General features: G+C 43.3%; 1 protein-coding gene across 2 annotated transcripts in view; it reads left to right on the top strand.

The window, feature by feature from the left end:
• Positions 1 to 2,212: 2,212 nt before the first annotated feature.
• The window catches only part of CRYL1 (crystallin lambda 1), a 42,940-nt gene continuing 27,665 nt past the window's right edge, over positions 2,213 to 17,487 (top strand). Inside the window, exons 1-3 of one of the 2 annotated variants that reach the window (XM_077341664.1) lie at positions 2,213 to 2,371; positions 8,643 to 8,750; positions 13,227 to 13,353. In XM_077341664.1, the coding sequence (XP_077197779.1) occupies positions 2,331 to 2,371; positions 8,643 to 8,750; positions 13,227 to 13,353 (276 nt within the window). In that variant the 5' untranslated portion in view covers positions 2,213 to 2,330. Of the gene's footprint in view, positions 2,435 to 8,642; positions 8,751 to 13,226; positions 13,354 to 17,487 lie in introns of both variants that reach the window. The other variant, XM_077341665.1, reaches the window with a different exon arrangement.

Below are 17,487 nucleotides of genomic sequence, written 5' to 3'. Positions count from 1 at the left end.
TCAGTCAGAGCATCTTTAGATCTCCTGCCTATATTAACAGCTATAGATCTAGATCTAATGCCTATATTATGCACATGCCATATGATAAATAAATGTTTTAAATCCTGACTTTGGTTTGATGTTTTGTATTTGGCATTTCTCAGACTTTTAAGAAAAAGTGCAGTAATGTTGAATCATATTTTCCACATCCAGTACCTGCAGCCTAAAACCCTTTTTAGGTATATCATGATGTCACCTCTGGAGCATTCTCTGCGTCCCTTTCTTTGCAGCACCTCTTTTTTAATTAGATGTCTTCAGACCTGAAACATAATTGAACCTGCATCTTCACAAAGCTCATAAACCATACTTTGGAAACTTTGCATCTTATCTATTGGTGACTCATTACTATTACAAGATGTAAAGAGTGACCTTGCCCTAAGTAAGGTGGCCTTACGCTCTGTGGATGAAAATTTATCAGTCGTTCCCGGCCCCAGGGAAGTATGCCTAGCTGCCACCAGGGCCTTTTCGGTCCTGGCCCCAACCTGGTGAAATGAGCTCCTGGGTGAGCTGTGGGCCCTGCGGGAACTTTCAGCGTTCCACAGGGACGGGGACTGCAAAACGGAGCTCTTCCGCCAGGTCTATGGTTGAGGCTGGAGTCGGTGAGGAATATCGATGGCCCCCTCCCCCCAGGCATGAGTAATTGAGTCATCTTGACCTTCTTCCTCACCCCTCTGGTAGTGGGGATGGGTGATGGTGGTGGTGGGGGGTTTCCGCCATGTTCTGTGATTTTATGTCTTTTAATGGGGGTTTTAATGGATTTTCATTGGACATTGTAACCTGCCACAAGCCGGCTTCGGAAGTGGCAGGAAATAAATTGAATAGTAATAATAATAATTATTATTATTTCTCTATTATTATCAATGTCCAACCTCTTTCAAGGAACATCATAGTACACAGAGGATTCCCAGCAACTACTCACATCCACATCTTCTTAGCTTCAACAAGGTTACCATATCAAGACTGCAGCCAAAAGGTAGTATTGTCTAGTCAGCTGTTCTCCAAGGTTACAGGCATGTATGTACTCTACCTGGAATACTGTAGCCAGAGAGGTGAGAAACCTGGTGCTTTCTAGACCAAGCAATGTCTTCTGTCATAAAAGCATGAGCCCTTCACCCCACGCATACCAGTTTACTAATTTAACTATCATGTGAAACTGCTGTAATTTTTTAACAACAGTGCACCTTGGTGGTAGGAAAGCTTAATAATAAAAAACTATTTTCATTATTAGCTCCCAGGCAAAGAACACAAAATCTGGTACATATTTGTTAGTAGTAATGGGAATAAATAAAATTCTGGACTGATCAAAGACAACAAATTCTCTTCAAGCCCATTCCCATCCCTTTCAGAATATTGTTCTTCTGTAGGTCTTCACACCACTGACTATTGGAACAAATTTGAAGCAAATGTTTAGATTTTACATCAATAGTACAGTCCTTAACAGTTGTATTTGATTCCACTGAAGTTTGTGATTCTATTTAAGTTCTCAGTATGGGACTTGTTTGCTTTTCTCTAGGGTGTACTCTGATCTCTGTAGTCTGGAGAACAATTATAATACTGGGAGTTCTCCAGATTCCAGCTGGAGGTTGGCAAGCCCAGGGTTTTGCAAAAACACTTCGTTGTTAACAAAAGCTGAGGAAGCTTCCCATCACACTTTTTTGTTCCAAAGAAAGGAATTTCAGAGACATTACTGAGGGTGCCAACAGAAGGGTTTCATCCCTGGAGAAAAGGCAACACTCCTGACACTTTCCCCCGGCCCCAACCATGACCAGAGTGCTGCTGTGGAAGAGAACAGAGGAAAGATAACTGCAGATATTAAAGGTTTGGCTGAAGAGTAATGGGGAAGAATAGCGTGGAGGGGGCGTGGATTAAATTAATAAATTCCTGGATTGGGGACCCCATAAAATAAATAAAATAAACAACGCTTTGGGGATCTCCCCCCTCGCAGATCGCTTCCTCACTGCGAAAGAGGAAGAAGAATATTAATTAATTTAATTATCTGGTGTTGACTGAAAAGGAAGCGCCCATCGACGGGCCATCACCCCCGCCCCTCCCCCCGCAGCCGGTAGCCCCGGGCTGGGACGGAGACGCAAGCCGGAGGAACCGTCGCCGAGGGCACGCGGAGAGCCAATGGGAATCCTCCTTTTGCGGGGAGCCAATGGGAGAGGTTGTGACATCCCCTGAAGTGGGGGGCGGGGAGGGAACGTGCCTATAATGAAGGGGGTGGCCCAGAAGGCTCTTGGCTCTCCCGCCTGGTGCTCGTGGCGTTGCCCTTGCCTGAGCTACCTAGCAAGATGACTGCTCTGCAAGAGGGACGGGTGGTGATTGTTGGCAGGTAAATCCCTTAGCGGGTGTGAGTACTTCTTGCGTCCAGTGCCTCGACGGAGGCGACCCAGAAGTAAGTAAGCTCTGCTGATGGGGGGAAGCCACCAGCCTGTTGGAAAGGGTTAGATCCTGCCCCGACTGTCGTGTGCTTCCTTCCGTTGATGCCTACGGGGCGAGTAAAAACCACCTCTGCAGAACCTTGCATTAACACTTGGTACTGTTGGTGTTCAATGAGTAACGTCCATGTGTGTAAACGCAGCGCTGACTTGTTAAGCTCACGCCATGTCACAGTGGCAGCAAAAAAATTAGGCTTTCTAATAACACGATGGTGCGGGGAATGCACGCTTAATTTTTTTTTAAACCAAGATTGCATATACCCAGGTGTTTAGGCAGGCTTACAAACTAGTTAAAATTATTCCTTTGTAGCAATTTGTTGGCAATAAGATCTTTATGCAGCGTATAAAGTTGTGTTTCCGCTTGAATATATGTGTTGATCTTAAATATGTAATTATTTTTCAGTAATTGAGTGAGCAATAAACCATTATTACTGAATTTTCTGCAGCAGTTTATCTAACTTTGCTGAGGTAAAACTGTTTTTAATGGTGTCCTGTGTATGCTTTTGTCTTAAGGCGCTGTCTTACAATCTTTTTATTAGCTCTTTCACTTCTGTCAGTGAGCCAGCCTAATTCTTCAAACAAATAGGCACAACCGTTTTCTCCACAATGGCTGCCCAAGCTGTACAGCTGAGAGTGTGATTTGTGTTCAGAGCATGTGCAATGACTGTCATGTGACTTTGACCAAGGTAGGAACTAGGGGGCTGCTAGCCGTTATGCATCAGTCACCAAAAGAATGCAGAGGGTAAGGTCTAGCCTTCCTTCAATGGTAGGACCAACAGGCCAAGGAACTGAAGCAGCATAAATGGGAACACCTCCCTTAGCACAGGGCAAAGGCCTATTCCTCCTATGCCAGAAATATGCCAGAAATGTGTTGACAGGCTAAACTGTGGGGTTGTGAATTCTGTATTTGTGATTAGGCATAGGGGGCTGCAGACTAATAGAAGAGGGACCTTTTAAACCGATGAAAATGATATTCTGAATATTGAATGTATGCAAGAATAAAAGAGTAATGTAGAATGGTCTCTGTATTATCAGTAGAATCTGGCATGGCCTCTGTTCAATTCATAACTTGAAGGCTATTGTTAAACTGTTGAGAGAATAATAATAAGGAAACTGTTAAGCACAGTTGTGCTTTTTAAAAAAGTGGCAAAATGTCAAACTAGGAATCATACATATTGTAAAACTAATGCTTCGCTTACCAATGAGTTTATGATGGGAAAACTTTCTATTTGTACTTCTGGAATGCCATCCGAGCCTTAAGCCCCCATATAGCACAAGAAATTAGTGTAGACACTGAGTGAATTATAAGCCGTATGTAACAGAAGCTGGAGTTAAACTGTCATTTGTCTGACCTGCATTTACATGGTTCAGGATTGCTGGCTTCTCCCTTCCATGTGAGCATTGTGTAGGGCAGTCTAGTGATATTAATGGGCTTAATAGGTAGCCGTGTCAGGCTGCTTCAGAGTATGAGTGTCCTCTTGTAGAATCCATATTGTATTGCTGTGGATTCTTTCAGTTTACTTGGTGACATTTGTAATGAACTTCTATATTTGTTCTTCCTGTTATCTCCATAGCTGCCCTCTGTTTTCCTGTCAGCTTTCCTTCCTCTGTGTGACATTGGTCACATGGCATTACTTCAGTTTAGGCAATCCGTACATTGAGAACATATATTCAGAACTGTGGATGCATGGGAAGTTTAACTGCATCACATTAAAATGATAAAAAAGTAAGAAATGCTTCCCTGACTTGTTTGATCATTCTGAAATTCAATTCAGTAGTGGGTCTTTGGAAATTTGACCCAAGGCCTGAATCCAAAGAACTGGACAACAGACTCTGTGCACCCCAAGAGATTTAAAATTGTGTTAGTCAAACTGGAATTTCTAATTTGGTAGGGTAAACATACCTTGAAACAGATGGAACTTTAATAAACAGTTTGATATGGTATAAAAATCTGTCATTCAGAAATGATAAAGTAGGTCTAATTGACATGCCTTGGAAGTACCTAAAGTACCTCTCTGGCTCTTGCCTTATTAGATTCATTGTTCAATTGGAGCTTCTAAATGCTTGAACTAATGCTTGTAAATAGCTTCATGTCTCTGATGAGAAAATTTCCTTCAGGCAATCAAGGAAATGAGATTTGGTAAATTCAGTGAACTGTATTCCTTTGAGGTTTAAAAAAAGATTTGCTGCAAATGACTGCATAAGTATGTGTAGTAGGTGGGGTAGAAATTGGGTTATAGGGCTAGTAGTATTTTCTTGAAGTTGCTTGGATTTGTAATTGTGTAGTATATGAGAGGTTTTGTTGAAGAAATGCAGGATATTTGCTTAACATTGCCGTTGGCAACAGTGGAACACAAATATGCTTTTGACAGGAATGTGCCCACAGCTTTAAGTGTTAAAAATATGCAGCTTCTTAACAGCACAATGCACAGTTTTTCTGTATTTTGTAGTCTCCACTATGTAAAATGTACATAATATGTACATTTGAAAAATGTCTTGGGGTTTCCAGTATAAAACTAAAATTAAAGAGTGTTGAAATACCGTTTCACTTTTTCTTCTTGCATTTTAATTCAGCTGAGAGTGATTCACAGTCTTTCTGCCTACAATGTAGAATAATGAAGGAATGTTCTGATACTTGATTATCTTTCATATGACATAACAAACACACCCTTCAATGACCTTGGTAATGATAAAGAAAGCATCGGTATTTGAACCCATGGTCATTTTCCTGTTCTCAGGCTGATTTTGGTATGAGCTTATTTCCTGAGCTTGTATTTATTCCAGAGTTCTGGTTAAATCTCATGAGTGTGACTAAATATTAGATTTATCCAAAACCAGAATACTTTCAGCTTGCCGTTGTCATGTGACAAATGGCTTGGTATTCATAAGCCTAGTTCGGGCTTAAACAAAAATTGCATCTCACCTTACATTTGCGTCCTTTATTTACTTCTCTCTCATGCCGAGTGCAGAACTGAGGTAGATATCTGAGTTATCCTGTGATATTACATGTGTCATGATTTTGATGTTTAGTCTTGTGTCAGAGCCAAAGATTGTAATTACAGTTAGACTGTACCACATATACACTTTAGCTATATTTCTGATTTGACACCAAATTTTGTTTCGAAACAGAGTGCCTTTTCCGCTAAAGGAAAAGCCATGCTATACGGAATTAGGGAAGCACGAAACAAATATAAATACAAATCTTGCCACATTGCACTAGTATTCTTTCTGTTTCTGCTTTTTTGAACTCTGATAGGCCATGTCTAGTATGCCTGCTTACTATCCAAGGCCATGGATAAGTTAGGCTTCCTTTTTTCAGTGTATAGAAATTCAACATTAAAATTGTTTTTATAAAATATATACAGTGTAAGTTGAGTGCAGAAACTAATAAAAAGCACAAAATACATGCAAGGATATCCAATAATAATTCGTAAGAGGCAAAGAAAAAATCATTGTGCATAGACTATATATAAGTTATGGAACTTTCTATTAAAGAACTCTGTGTGTATGTGTATGGGGGCTGGTACCTCATGTGTCACAAATTACCAAGGTAGGGTACAAAAGATGGATCCAGGAGTTCATGTTAGATTTAAAACATTGCATTTATAATGTCTCTGTGTTAGAAGAGACTCAGAAGTACTGCACTGCTTTTGACTTCATGCGTTCAAGCTAATCTTTGAAAAAAGGTCAAAGTTATGAGTGTACAAAGTTGACTTGCTTATTCCCCTCTCCCCTGCTTCAGTGTTTGGTTGCTAGTTGTAATTCATAATGCAAGCATATTTTCTTTCAAAACAACAAAAAATCTACATTCTTTCTCATCCATGGTGTCAAGTCATGAACATGACTCCGTTATCTGAGCTTATGGGCTGATGCTTTGATTTACATTGCGCTTATATAAGGTCATCTCCTGCCCTTGCATATTAACTTGCCTCAAACTTATGGAAGGGTTTAAGTAAAAGCTAGTGGGACCCCATGCCTGAAGTATCTGCCTGTTCAAGTAACAAATTAGTACAAATGCTTGGGGTAGTGGTTAAGAGCGGTGGCTTCTAATCTGGCAAGCCGGGTTGGATTTCCCGCTCCTCCACATGCAGCCAGCTAGGTGACCTTGGGCTCATCACAGGCCTGATAGTGCTGCTCTCACAGAGCAGTAACATCAGGGTGCTCTCAGCCCCACCGACCTCAAAGGATGCCAGTTGTGTGGAGGAAGGAAAGACAATTGTAAGCTTTGAGACTCCTTTTGGTAGAGAAAAGTGGGGTATAAAAACCAATTCTTCTTCTGCCACATTATATATGTGTATGTGTGTATATATATATCTCAAAATAAATAAACTAAAGAGTCATTAGTCTGTCTTGGAAAAATTGAAGTAATTCTCTGACTGTAGATGTGGTGATTAGAGCTTATCCGCATGATTTCTGTCTGGAAATCGTCTATGCAGAGCATTGAGCCCATATTTTCTCAATGTATGTGCTATTGTTTGTATGGCAATGTGTAAGCTGTGGCATATTGCAGGGGTAGTCAACCTGTGGTCCTCCAGATGTCCATGGACTACAATTCCCATGAGCCATGGGAATTGTAGTCCATGAACAGCTGGAGGACCACAGGTTAACTACCCCTGGCATATTGCACAAACATCCACTAATCGAGCCTTTAAATAATGTGGTGTTGTGATGGTTGGGCAAAGGTCTTGCCCCTTTCTGTCACTCGCCAATCCTGTATATTCTTGTTTGATTGGTTTGCAGAGTGCGTAAGAGCCAATGAGGGCCCATGGATGGCTGAAGGAGCCTTTATTCCACTCAAGCCAGTTTACAAAAGTTACTGATTTCTCCCCCTGTTTACCTCAAACCTCATCTGGAATTATTGCTTTCAGAAGCTGCTTAGCACCTATCAGAAAGTTGGGCTGGAGACCACCCTGAGACCATAATGGGCAAACACACTGCACACTGTCTTTTTAGAAGTGGTATTTAAAATTCCGACCTTCACAGGTATCTGGTAACAAAACTTGGCGCCTAGAACAGATTCCTGGAGAATTCAGTCCTCCTGTCTTTGTTTTTCAAACCAAGTTTCTAGCCCTGTAGAGCTTTTGGGGTATACTTGGAAGTAGGTGGACAGTATCAGCAAAATACTCCATAGGGAGAAGAAAAGGGGCATAGGGATAATGATTTTTTGTGACCTATAACTGTTGTCATGATGCCATTATATATGGCCTTCCAGCACAGTGTCCAATCTTAAATTATGGCCAAACTACAACATCTGTGATTAGAACAAGAAATTGACAGTTGATACATTTTATGCAGGTAGTTCTCAATAAGATTTGCATAGCCTTTGAACACCAAATCTGACTGCTCAGTGCATAATGGTTTTTTAAAAATTTCAGTGGGTGCTCAGGTGGCCCACATAACAAAACTGGGATTTTTACATGGAATTAAACAACCCCATATTTCTATCTGAATGATCTAGCCACAGTCACGGTCACCTCCCAACTGAATTATTGCACTGCGTTCTACGCTAGGCTACCATTGGGCCAGTACTGGAAGCTCCAACTGGTCCAGATTGCACTGACATGGTGTGTGGGACCTGTCCAGGACTCTGTATCAAGCACATATACAGCCAGTGCTGTGGTAGTGGCGGCAGCTTTCAGTGGATCATGTTCAAGGTCTGGGTCTTGACCTTTAAAGCCCTTAATGGTCTGAGACAACGTATCTGTGAGACCACCACTCCCAATATACCCTCATTAGCGTTTGGTACTCTAAATCAGCAAATCTTTTGGTGGTCCCTGGCCTGAAACAAATGCACTTTTCATCAACCAGGCCCCAACCTGGTGAAACACTCCACCAGCAATGATCCAGGCTCTGCAGGGCTTCCTACAGTTCCACAATGCCTGTAAAGCTTGTTTCACCAGCCTTACAGTTACTTGTAGCCATCTTCTATTGGGATTCTGGCCTACCCCCTCCCTCTCAAGTGACCTACCCATAGACCATTGAGTTTGCCTTTTAAATCTAAGATTTTATTAGTGTAATGATTGTACATTATATTTATTCTTGTTACTGTTAGCTGTCCTGCACCTATTGTGTGATGAGCATCCTATAAATCAAATTTATGAATAAATATATATAAATGAATATGATTGTATAAACTAATATCCTTTTTAAAATTTTTTTCATTAGTGGACTCATTGGATGTAGCTGGGCCATGGTATTCGCTTCTGGTGGTTACCAAGTAAAGCTTTATGATATTGTGCAAGAACAGGTAACAAAAGCCCTGGAAAAAATCAGGTGAGTCATCTGACTTCCTTTTGTTTAGGATGATCAATATTGACTTACTTATGTTAATTGGCTTTGATTTCTAATTCCAACAAGGATTTTAGAGTGGATTCAAAAAATGTGAAGGGGATGAACTAGATGACCTTGGAAGCCCCTTCCAACTCCATGATGCTATGTAATAAACCCAAATCTCCTCATGTTCCTTAACTTTTCCCAGAATGGATTTGTATCTTATCCAAGAACTGACTTTATAATATCAAGAATGGTTTGCGTCTGCTTTGTTGTAGGATGTGCTTCTGGGTCCTGTATGTATTAACCGATTTTTCCCAAAAGAGGATTCAGAAATGAGTATGTAAGGACCCATATTGTTTAGGCAGTCTCTTTAAGTAATGAAACAGTGCTGTGTGACATTACAGCAGTCACAACAACTACTGGTAAGTATCTGGGTTTCTCTCTGTTTTTGAAATGTCTGAGAGCTAGTATAGTGAGTAACAATGTGAGCTTACATATTCTTGGAGAGCAATCATGGCTCAGAATTGAAGATCATCTGCTTTGTATGCAGAAGGTCCCAGATTTGGTCCCTGCCATGTTCAGTTAAAAGGAAGGGATAGTGGTTGATATGAAAGACTTCTAGCTGAGACCCTGGAAATCTTCTACCAGTCACGATACCAGAATAAGAAGACTTTGGTTTATACTCCACTTTTCACTACCCAAATGAGACTCAAAGCGGCTTACAATTACCTTCTCTTCCTTTCTCCATAGCAAATACCATGTGAGGTAGGTGAGGCTGAGAGAGCCCTGAGAACATCTCTAACGGGACTGTGACTTGCCCAGGATCACCCAGCTGGCTGCATGTGAAGGAGTGGAGAGTCAAATCTGTCTTGCCAGCTTAGAGGCTGCCACTCTTAACCACGACACCAAGCTGGCTCTCTCCACACCAGGGGTAGTCAAACTGCGGCCCTCCAGATGTCCATGGACTACAATTCCCATGAGCCTCTGCCAGTATACGCTAGCAGGGGCTCATGGGAATTATAGTCCATGGACATCTGGAGGGCCGCAGTTTGACTACCCCTGCTCTACACCAACCAGTGTGACTCATGTGTTCAAACAGCTCTTCTGTCATAAACTCACTAAAGCTGCTTTTGGATGTCATTTATGAATGAACATTAAGCCAGGATGTTCGCAAACTCACCTTCTCACCAGGCTCACACACATCTTGCTCTCCTCTCCTTTTCTCTTTGAGAATCCCCCTTAGTAACTAACTCCAGTTACTGCTATGTACAAATGCAGGTATACAGATAAAGCAATATTAGCGTTTCTCCACCCCTCCTACAGACCTGGATTCCAAACCATGCTAATGAAAAGGATGGCGTTGAAGAAAGACCCCAGCTAAGAAACACCTGAATATAACCTCAGTGGCTTCAGGCAAAGCATTGTTCTCTCCCCCTTCATTGCTGATTTTTTTGGTTTTTTTGGTAGCATGTGAACAAAAATAATGATCTACCTCATAGGGCTGTTACAGAAAATTATTTGGTTTGTGTGTTTCCAAACCATCAGGAACGGACTTCAGGTGTGTCGTACGGCCATATGATCATCTGGCTTTGCCCAGTGGCTTTGCTCACGTAGATTTGGGAGAAACAACAGCATAGTTGAAGAGCGAGTCAGCAAAAGGGTCTCAAGTTCCTGAGTCCTTGGCACAGTGGATGCTTCCAGCCCCCCCTTGCCCCCAAACAAGAGTGTGTGTTTGTTTTTTCCTTGTTGTTAATCTCTCTGGCTTAGATTTAAGTACAAGACCAAATCTATTGTTGAACAAGCATTTCCCTTTAGCAGATTAAGCTGTTTGAGCGCCTTTGATTTCCCTGTCTGTAACACAAGGAAGTGTTTGCAGCAGCTGTGTGTTTGCTCTCTCTTGCTTTCCACAGAACTTTTACTAACATTTAAATGTTAGTTAGTGTAAATCAGCCTGTGCTTCTGGTTATGTGCTGGAAGCAAGAAGCCGAAGTTTTCTTTAAGGTTTTGGAATACATTTGGGGGGAGGGGGGAGCAAAAATAAACGGGAAATTATGGCACAAACTTATTTCAGGATGAAATTTTGTGGTGTAGTGGTTAAGAGCGGCGGCTTCTAATCTGGAGAGTCGGATTTTATCCCCCCCCCCCTTTTTTTCTCCAGATGCAGCCAGTTGGGTGACCTTGGACCAGTCACAGTTCTTTCAGAACCCTCTCAGCCTCACCTACCTCACAGGGTGTCTGTTGTGGGGAGAGGAAGGCAAGGCAGTTAATTGTAAGCCACTAAATTGTGAAAAGCAGGGTATAAGAAGCAACTCATCTGTATCAATCTGGTCTTTCCTGGGCAAACCTATGAATGAGGTTCTGAAAAAAGTTACAAGCAGCAGGTTTGCAGAACAATAAAATACACAAAGTTACAGGGTGAGGCATGACTGTAAAATTATGGTGTCATTAAGCCCCATTACTATGTGTATTGAGGCATGCATGTTCTCCAGACACGCATCTATATGAAGATGGTCTAACACAGGGGTAGTCAAACTGCGGCCCTCCAGATGTCCATGGACTACAATTCCCAGGAGCCCCTGCCAGCATTCACTGGCAGGGGCTCCTGGGAATTGTAGTCCATGGACATCTGGAGGGCCGCAGTTTGACTACCCCTGGTCTAACACTTCAAATGAAGCCCCATGTTCATATAATGGCTAGCTTAGGTTTGAATGCTCAAGACTTTGTTTTTTACATTCTTTAACCAGCCTAAAAGTAGTCGTGGAGAAGGCAAAAATACATGGGCATAATTTTGGGGTAAGTTAACCCTGTAATGCCAAACCAGGGAACTTCAGTTCAGCCACTGCCTGTAATACAATGAGCAATGCCAACTTCCCAAGATCAAACTACCTTAAAAGGTAGTTCCTGCTACTAATGATCCTTGAGTGAGTGCTGAAGTTTGGAAGATTTAAGGGTAGAGGTGGTCAAGTATCAAGGTAAGGTCATTGGCTGGTATAAATAAAAGAGGAATTCCAGCCACCAAGAGTAGCTGGTTACTCACTCAGATGGAAGGGAAGAAGGAGTATGAGGATGGGGGAGAAGGGGAAACGTAGAAGGATTGAGGGGGACAGAGAGAGTTACCAGTCCTTGGGCCACTGGAGATTTCAGCAGTGATGGAGAAGTGGGTCTAAAAGGCTGGGCAGCCAGTAATCCAGTAAGGGCCACAATTTATCTGCTGTGCAGGGGCTTCAGCTGTCCACAACACACACATGCAGCTTTTCCGCACCGGAGGCTTTGTGCTAGTCTGCAGGCTGGAGTTTAAGACGGGGCAAGTTGCCCCACCTCTTCTGGCTCCCATATGGGGGAACATTTGGCCTGGTGCACCTCGTCTGCCCCGGATTTGTGCTGCACGGGAGCCAGTGCAGAAATGGCTGTGGTCTTGGCACAGGTGAAACTGCCATCTTCATCTTGGAGAAAGATTCCATCCTCAGTTATAGGGCAAGTAGGCAATGCCCAGAATGAAAAGCTTCTTTTCTTTCTCAGCCTGAGGGATAGAGGCCAATTATATGCCCCCAAGCTATGTAAAAGAGAGTTTGGTTCTAGGATATGTGTCAATTCAAATAGGGGAAAGGGGCTTTTGGATTTGATTGTGATTTCTTGGCTAAGCAGTTGGCATGCTCACGATGTTTACCAGTTCATAGGATTACTAACTCACACTTGGAAGGTACTTGGAGATTCTGTTTAGGAAGGGCAGGGTTTGGTGTGGGGAGGGACCTCAGGTGTAGAATGTCACAAGAGTATACCCTCAAAAGCAGCCATTTTCTCCAGGGGAACGTGTCTGGAAGAATTCCAGGAGGTCTCCAGCCACCACCTGGAGGTTAGCAACCTTCTTAATTCCTGCAAAATGGCAGCGAAAGGTGACATTAATGATAGCAGGAAGAGTCTCTTGTGGAAATAAGATGTCTGGGGTTTCCAGATTGTAGTCCAATCCACAGGTGAGGCCTTGATGCAGTTCTGTCCTTGTGTTCTCCCATTCAGTGTGATTTCATGGGGTGCCTCCCATTCCCCTCTTCATCCTCTACTTGCTGTCTGCCGGCAAGAATACCCTTGCATCCTCCTTAGTGTGGTTTAAGCCACACCATTGGGGGGAATGGGGGTGAGCAGGCTACAACAACCTAAACTGGGGTGATTATCCTTGAAACTGCTGCTGACCACAGTGGCATCTTTAACTCAGATGTTCATGGCAGAACACAAGTGTCCTCTGCAAACTTGGTTTTCCCCAGGGCTAAAGGGGAACCTGGAAGCCCAACTATCTGGGAATGTATGTATTTGTGGTGTTGTGTTGTCAATGGCAGAGACTCCTCTGAACCTTATACAGCGCCCACAACAGTTGGCGTGCCAGGGAAGAAGAAGTTGCCTGGATTTATGCCCGTTGAGTGGCACAAGTGGTGGAAATTAATAGCACTGATACTTCCATTTTATATTCTGTTTTTAAAATAGCGAACAGATGAAGGAACTTGAGGAGATGGGAATGTTGAAAGGAACTCTGAACGCAGAACAGCAGCTCTCCCTTATTAGTGGCTGCACAGATTTAAAAGCGGCAGTAGAGGGCGCCATTCACATTCAGGTGAGTCCCTGCTGGTTCATTTCCAGCCGTTGAGCACCTTGCCTGCAGCATGGACTGTTGCGGTCAGCAGCTGTGCCGTATTGTTGCCATGAACGTGTGTCTCGTATATGTGCTTCATTCAGCTCTGGCTGCAGGTAAAATTGAAATTACTTGCCCCCCCCCCCTTCTTAACAAAGAAAACCTCAGTTTCACTATGAAGCAATAGTTAATTTCATTCCAGTGATAGTTGCGTACTGTAATAATACCCCACGGGACAGAAGAGGAAAGTGAGATCTTCACCTGCTGCTTCTGTGGCTTGGGTTGCCTGGGAAATTTATGTTAATAGAAGGGTGGGTGCTTCTTCTACCATAGTTACGTTTACACTTATGAAGAAGAGTTGGTTCTTATATGCCGCTTTTCTGTACCCTAAGGAGGCTCAAAGCAGCTTACAATCGCCTTCCCTTTCCTCTCCCCACAACAGGCACCCTGTGAGGTAGGTGAGGCTGAGAGAGCCCTGATATCACTGCTCGGTCACAACAGCTCGATCAGTGCCGTAGCGAGCCCAAGGTCACCCAGCTGGCTGCATGTGGGGGAACATGGAATCAAACCCGGTTTGCCAGATTAGAAGTCCACACTCCTAACCACTAAATCAAACAGGCAGCAGGGTCCTGTGGCACCTGTTTGGTTTTCTGGTTTCAAAATATCTATGCCATGCCTAGTGTCAAAGGGTTTAGTATTTAGGAGAAACAGTTAGTCAAACAATTTCATTTTAAAAACAACCCCAAAATACTGCAAAGAAACCCAGATCTCCACAGCACATTCCACTCTCTACACTAATATGGAAACTGGCTCCATTGAGCAAGCGTAATTCCCTTCCATATCTGAGAAGCCTCTAGGCAAAGCAAATCTAACAGGTCTCCTGGAAAGAAATGTAAAGATTTGCTAGAACTTGCTGTGTACCTTCAGGCCAGCCATTCCAAAGAAAACCACAAAGGGGGAAAAAACAAGTTTTTCGTAGCAGCCAGGTGAACGGAAACAGCAGGAAATTAGGAAGATCTGAGATGGTGTGCAGGTTCTTCTTTAAGCAGACTATACAAAACATCTGGCTGTATAGATGGGTAAGATGCCAGAAAGTAATGTCCACAAAATATTTAAGTAGGCAGAAATATTCAGTATTTGTTTCAAATCTTAGAAGAGATGCCCCTGTGTGTGGGTGTCTGTGCGCACACATGTGTGCCTAAGGAAGTAAGCTTTGTGTACCTGAGAAAATTTGGTTGTGCTATGGAATTTGAATTTTGCCAGGCGTGTGAATGTCTTCTGAAATATTTTGTGTGCCCAGCAGAGGGAGACAGTGTGCTGGAAAGCCATCAGGATAGTTAACTTTTTAAAAGCAGGCTGTGATTCAAGTTAGCATTCTGTGTGGGCAGTGAGTCCAGGCATGGGCTTCATCTTCAGAATCGACACAGAGCTGGAAGAGACCATAAAGGGCCATCCAGTTCAGCCCCCCACCTTCTTGGGCACTTAAAAATCACATTCCTGCTAGGTACTCATTCAATCTCCTAAGAGCTTCCAGTGAAGGAGACTCCACCACCTTCCAAGGTAGCATCTACGAACAGCCCTCACCATCCGAAAATACTCTCTAATATTTACGTGGAACCTCATTTCCTGTCGTTTGAACCCCTTGCTCCTAGTCCTGGTCTCTAAAGCTGCAGCAAACAAGCTAGCCCCCTCTTCAGAATGTCTGCCTTTTACGTCAGCGGTCCCCAATCCCCGGTCCGGGGACCAGGACCGGTCCGTGGATCAGTCGGTACCAGGCTCCTTCTCATCCTCCTCCCTGGCTACTGTCTCGGGGGCTGCCCTGCCACTCTGCCGCCGGCTCACCTTTGGTGCTCTCCAGTGGCTGCCATGGCTGGGGCTCCCCTCAGCGTGGCACTGCACAGCTGCTGCTGGCAGCGCCCCCCAGCAGGAAAGCAAGTGGAGCCAGGGGCTCAGGTGGCGACGACGTCCCTCGGCAAAAGACTACCCCCCCTACGGGCCTCAGTAAAATTGGCAAGCATTGACCGGTCCCTGGTGATAAAAAGGTTGGGGGCCACTATAGTTCAACACAGCTATCATATCACCCCTTGTCGTCTTCTTCTCCATTTTTAAAATTCCTTTTACTCTTCTTTTATTCCGTGTACTCTTCCCTGGCAGTCCTGATGTGGCTAAGTTAGAGCTGCTGTGATAGAGAACATGTACTAATTTGCACTGGTGAATATCTGATTATTTTTGTTCGGTGTATCGGATTCCAGGGTAACGGCCAGTCTATATTGACACAGTAGTACGCTAATGCAAAACATGCAATGAATTAAAAAAGCGAGGCAAACTTTGACCAAGCGTGTACTTGCCAAGAAGACGTGCTGTCCACCACACCCTGGAGCAGTCATAAAATAAGACGGTGTGACCTGAATGTTTTGTTGGGGAATGTAGTGTGTCTTCCTAATTGCCCCGTTTGAAAACATCAGCAAAGAATGTTAAGAATCTCAAGTGTACAGTGTTTAAAACTTTCCAATGTACTAAAAATATAAAATTTGGAAAGCCGCTCAAAGATTTGTGTCCTTTGTTATTCATAACTTCTAAAGTTTGCTTTTTCCTCACAAGATACAATAATCTTATCTCACTTTACAGCTGTAAATGTTTAGGTGGGCCCAGAGTTCTGGTTGTGCAGATAGAAGGGCATGGTTCTGCCCCAGCTGGTCTCTTCTAGCTCTGGATGATTCTGATTTTGAAAGAGGGAACTGGCAGAAATCACCCTGAGAGAGGGTGGGATTAAGCTTGCTGGTTTGAACTAAATGCATAGGTTGACATCCAATGTAAGAACTTCAGTACTGAAGTTCAGTACTGACTTGCACAGTGTAATGTACCTTGAGTCTTGATGAGAAAGGTGGACTGTGTGTGTGTGTGTGTGTGTACATACATACATACATACATACATACATACATACATACATACATACATACATACATACATACATACATGGGTTAAAATAATCACATAAAAATCTGATTATAGTAATTAAACATATTCCTACATTGCATCAGCATTCATTTTATTGAACTGGGTGGGGTGGTCCAGATCTTGGGAGAGATCTTCCCTCTATTTCAGCATTTCTTGATGTTCTTCCTGGCCTCAGCCATATGCCTGATGGAACAGCTACAGATCCTGTAGAACTTGTGGAGGGAGGGTGTTTCCTGCAGGGCCCCGATCTCTTTTGGCGGAGCATTTCACCAGGCTGAGACCAAGTCTGAAAAGATGAACAGCAGGCTGCAGAGAGGGACTAATCAATTGTTGTTTGTTTGCTTTGGATCGAAGCTTCCTTATACTGAATTAGACCATAGGTCTGTTGAGATCAGTATTGTCTCCTCTGGCACGTAATGGTTCCCAGGATGTCAAGTAGAGTCCTTTCATTCCAGCTCCTACCTCATACTTAATTGGAGATTCCAGGGAATTGAATCTGGGACCTTCTTCCTGCAAAGCAGGTGCTCTGCCTCTGCATCATGGCCCCTTTACAGCTCCTCAGGCCTGCTGGTGATCTGAACAGAGACCTGTGTATGAGTGTGGACACGGTGTTCGCATTTGGATGCATGTGTTTTTGCATGTGTTTTTGGTATGATCTGCCTTCTAATTGAAACGCACTAAGCACTACTGCCTGTACTGAATTCCTTTCTTTTAATCAACAGACATCTTTAAACATATTTTAATCAGTCTAAAGGTAATCATTAAGAAGGCAAAAATGCATTGGTGGAAAGTGTTGTCAAGTCTTGTAGGGTTTGAAGCCAAGAGATGTTCTTCAGAGGTGGTTCCCCGTTGCCTCTGTGCAGGAACTCTGTACTTTTTGACGGTCCTGCTTAACTTCTAAGAGCTGATGGGATGGGGCTAGCCAGGGCCTTCCAGGTTTGGGCAACAAAGAAAGAAGTGTTGATGCATTTTCTTTTCTGAACCATTAATGCCATCAGGCTTCTGTGAAGCAGCTGCCGCTAATGAAATAAGCAAAATCAATCCTCACCGTTTGGAATCCTACCTTAAAAGACCCTTTGAAGTGTTATAGAAACTATACCTGCAGAACAGCTGCCTTTGTAGGGATGGCAGGCCTGGGGCAGACCTTTCCTGAAGGT

The sequence above is a fragment of the Paroedura picta genome, chromosome 6 (assembly GCF_049243985.1).
Source record: "Paroedura picta isolate Pp20150507F chromosome 6, Ppicta_v3.0, whole genome shotgun sequence".
In the NCBI taxonomy this organism is placed as follows: domain Eukaryota; kingdom Metazoa; phylum Chordata; class Lepidosauria; order Squamata; family Gekkonidae; genus Paroedura; species Paroedura picta.
This window is presented reverse-complemented; position numbering and strand designations above follow the sequence as displayed.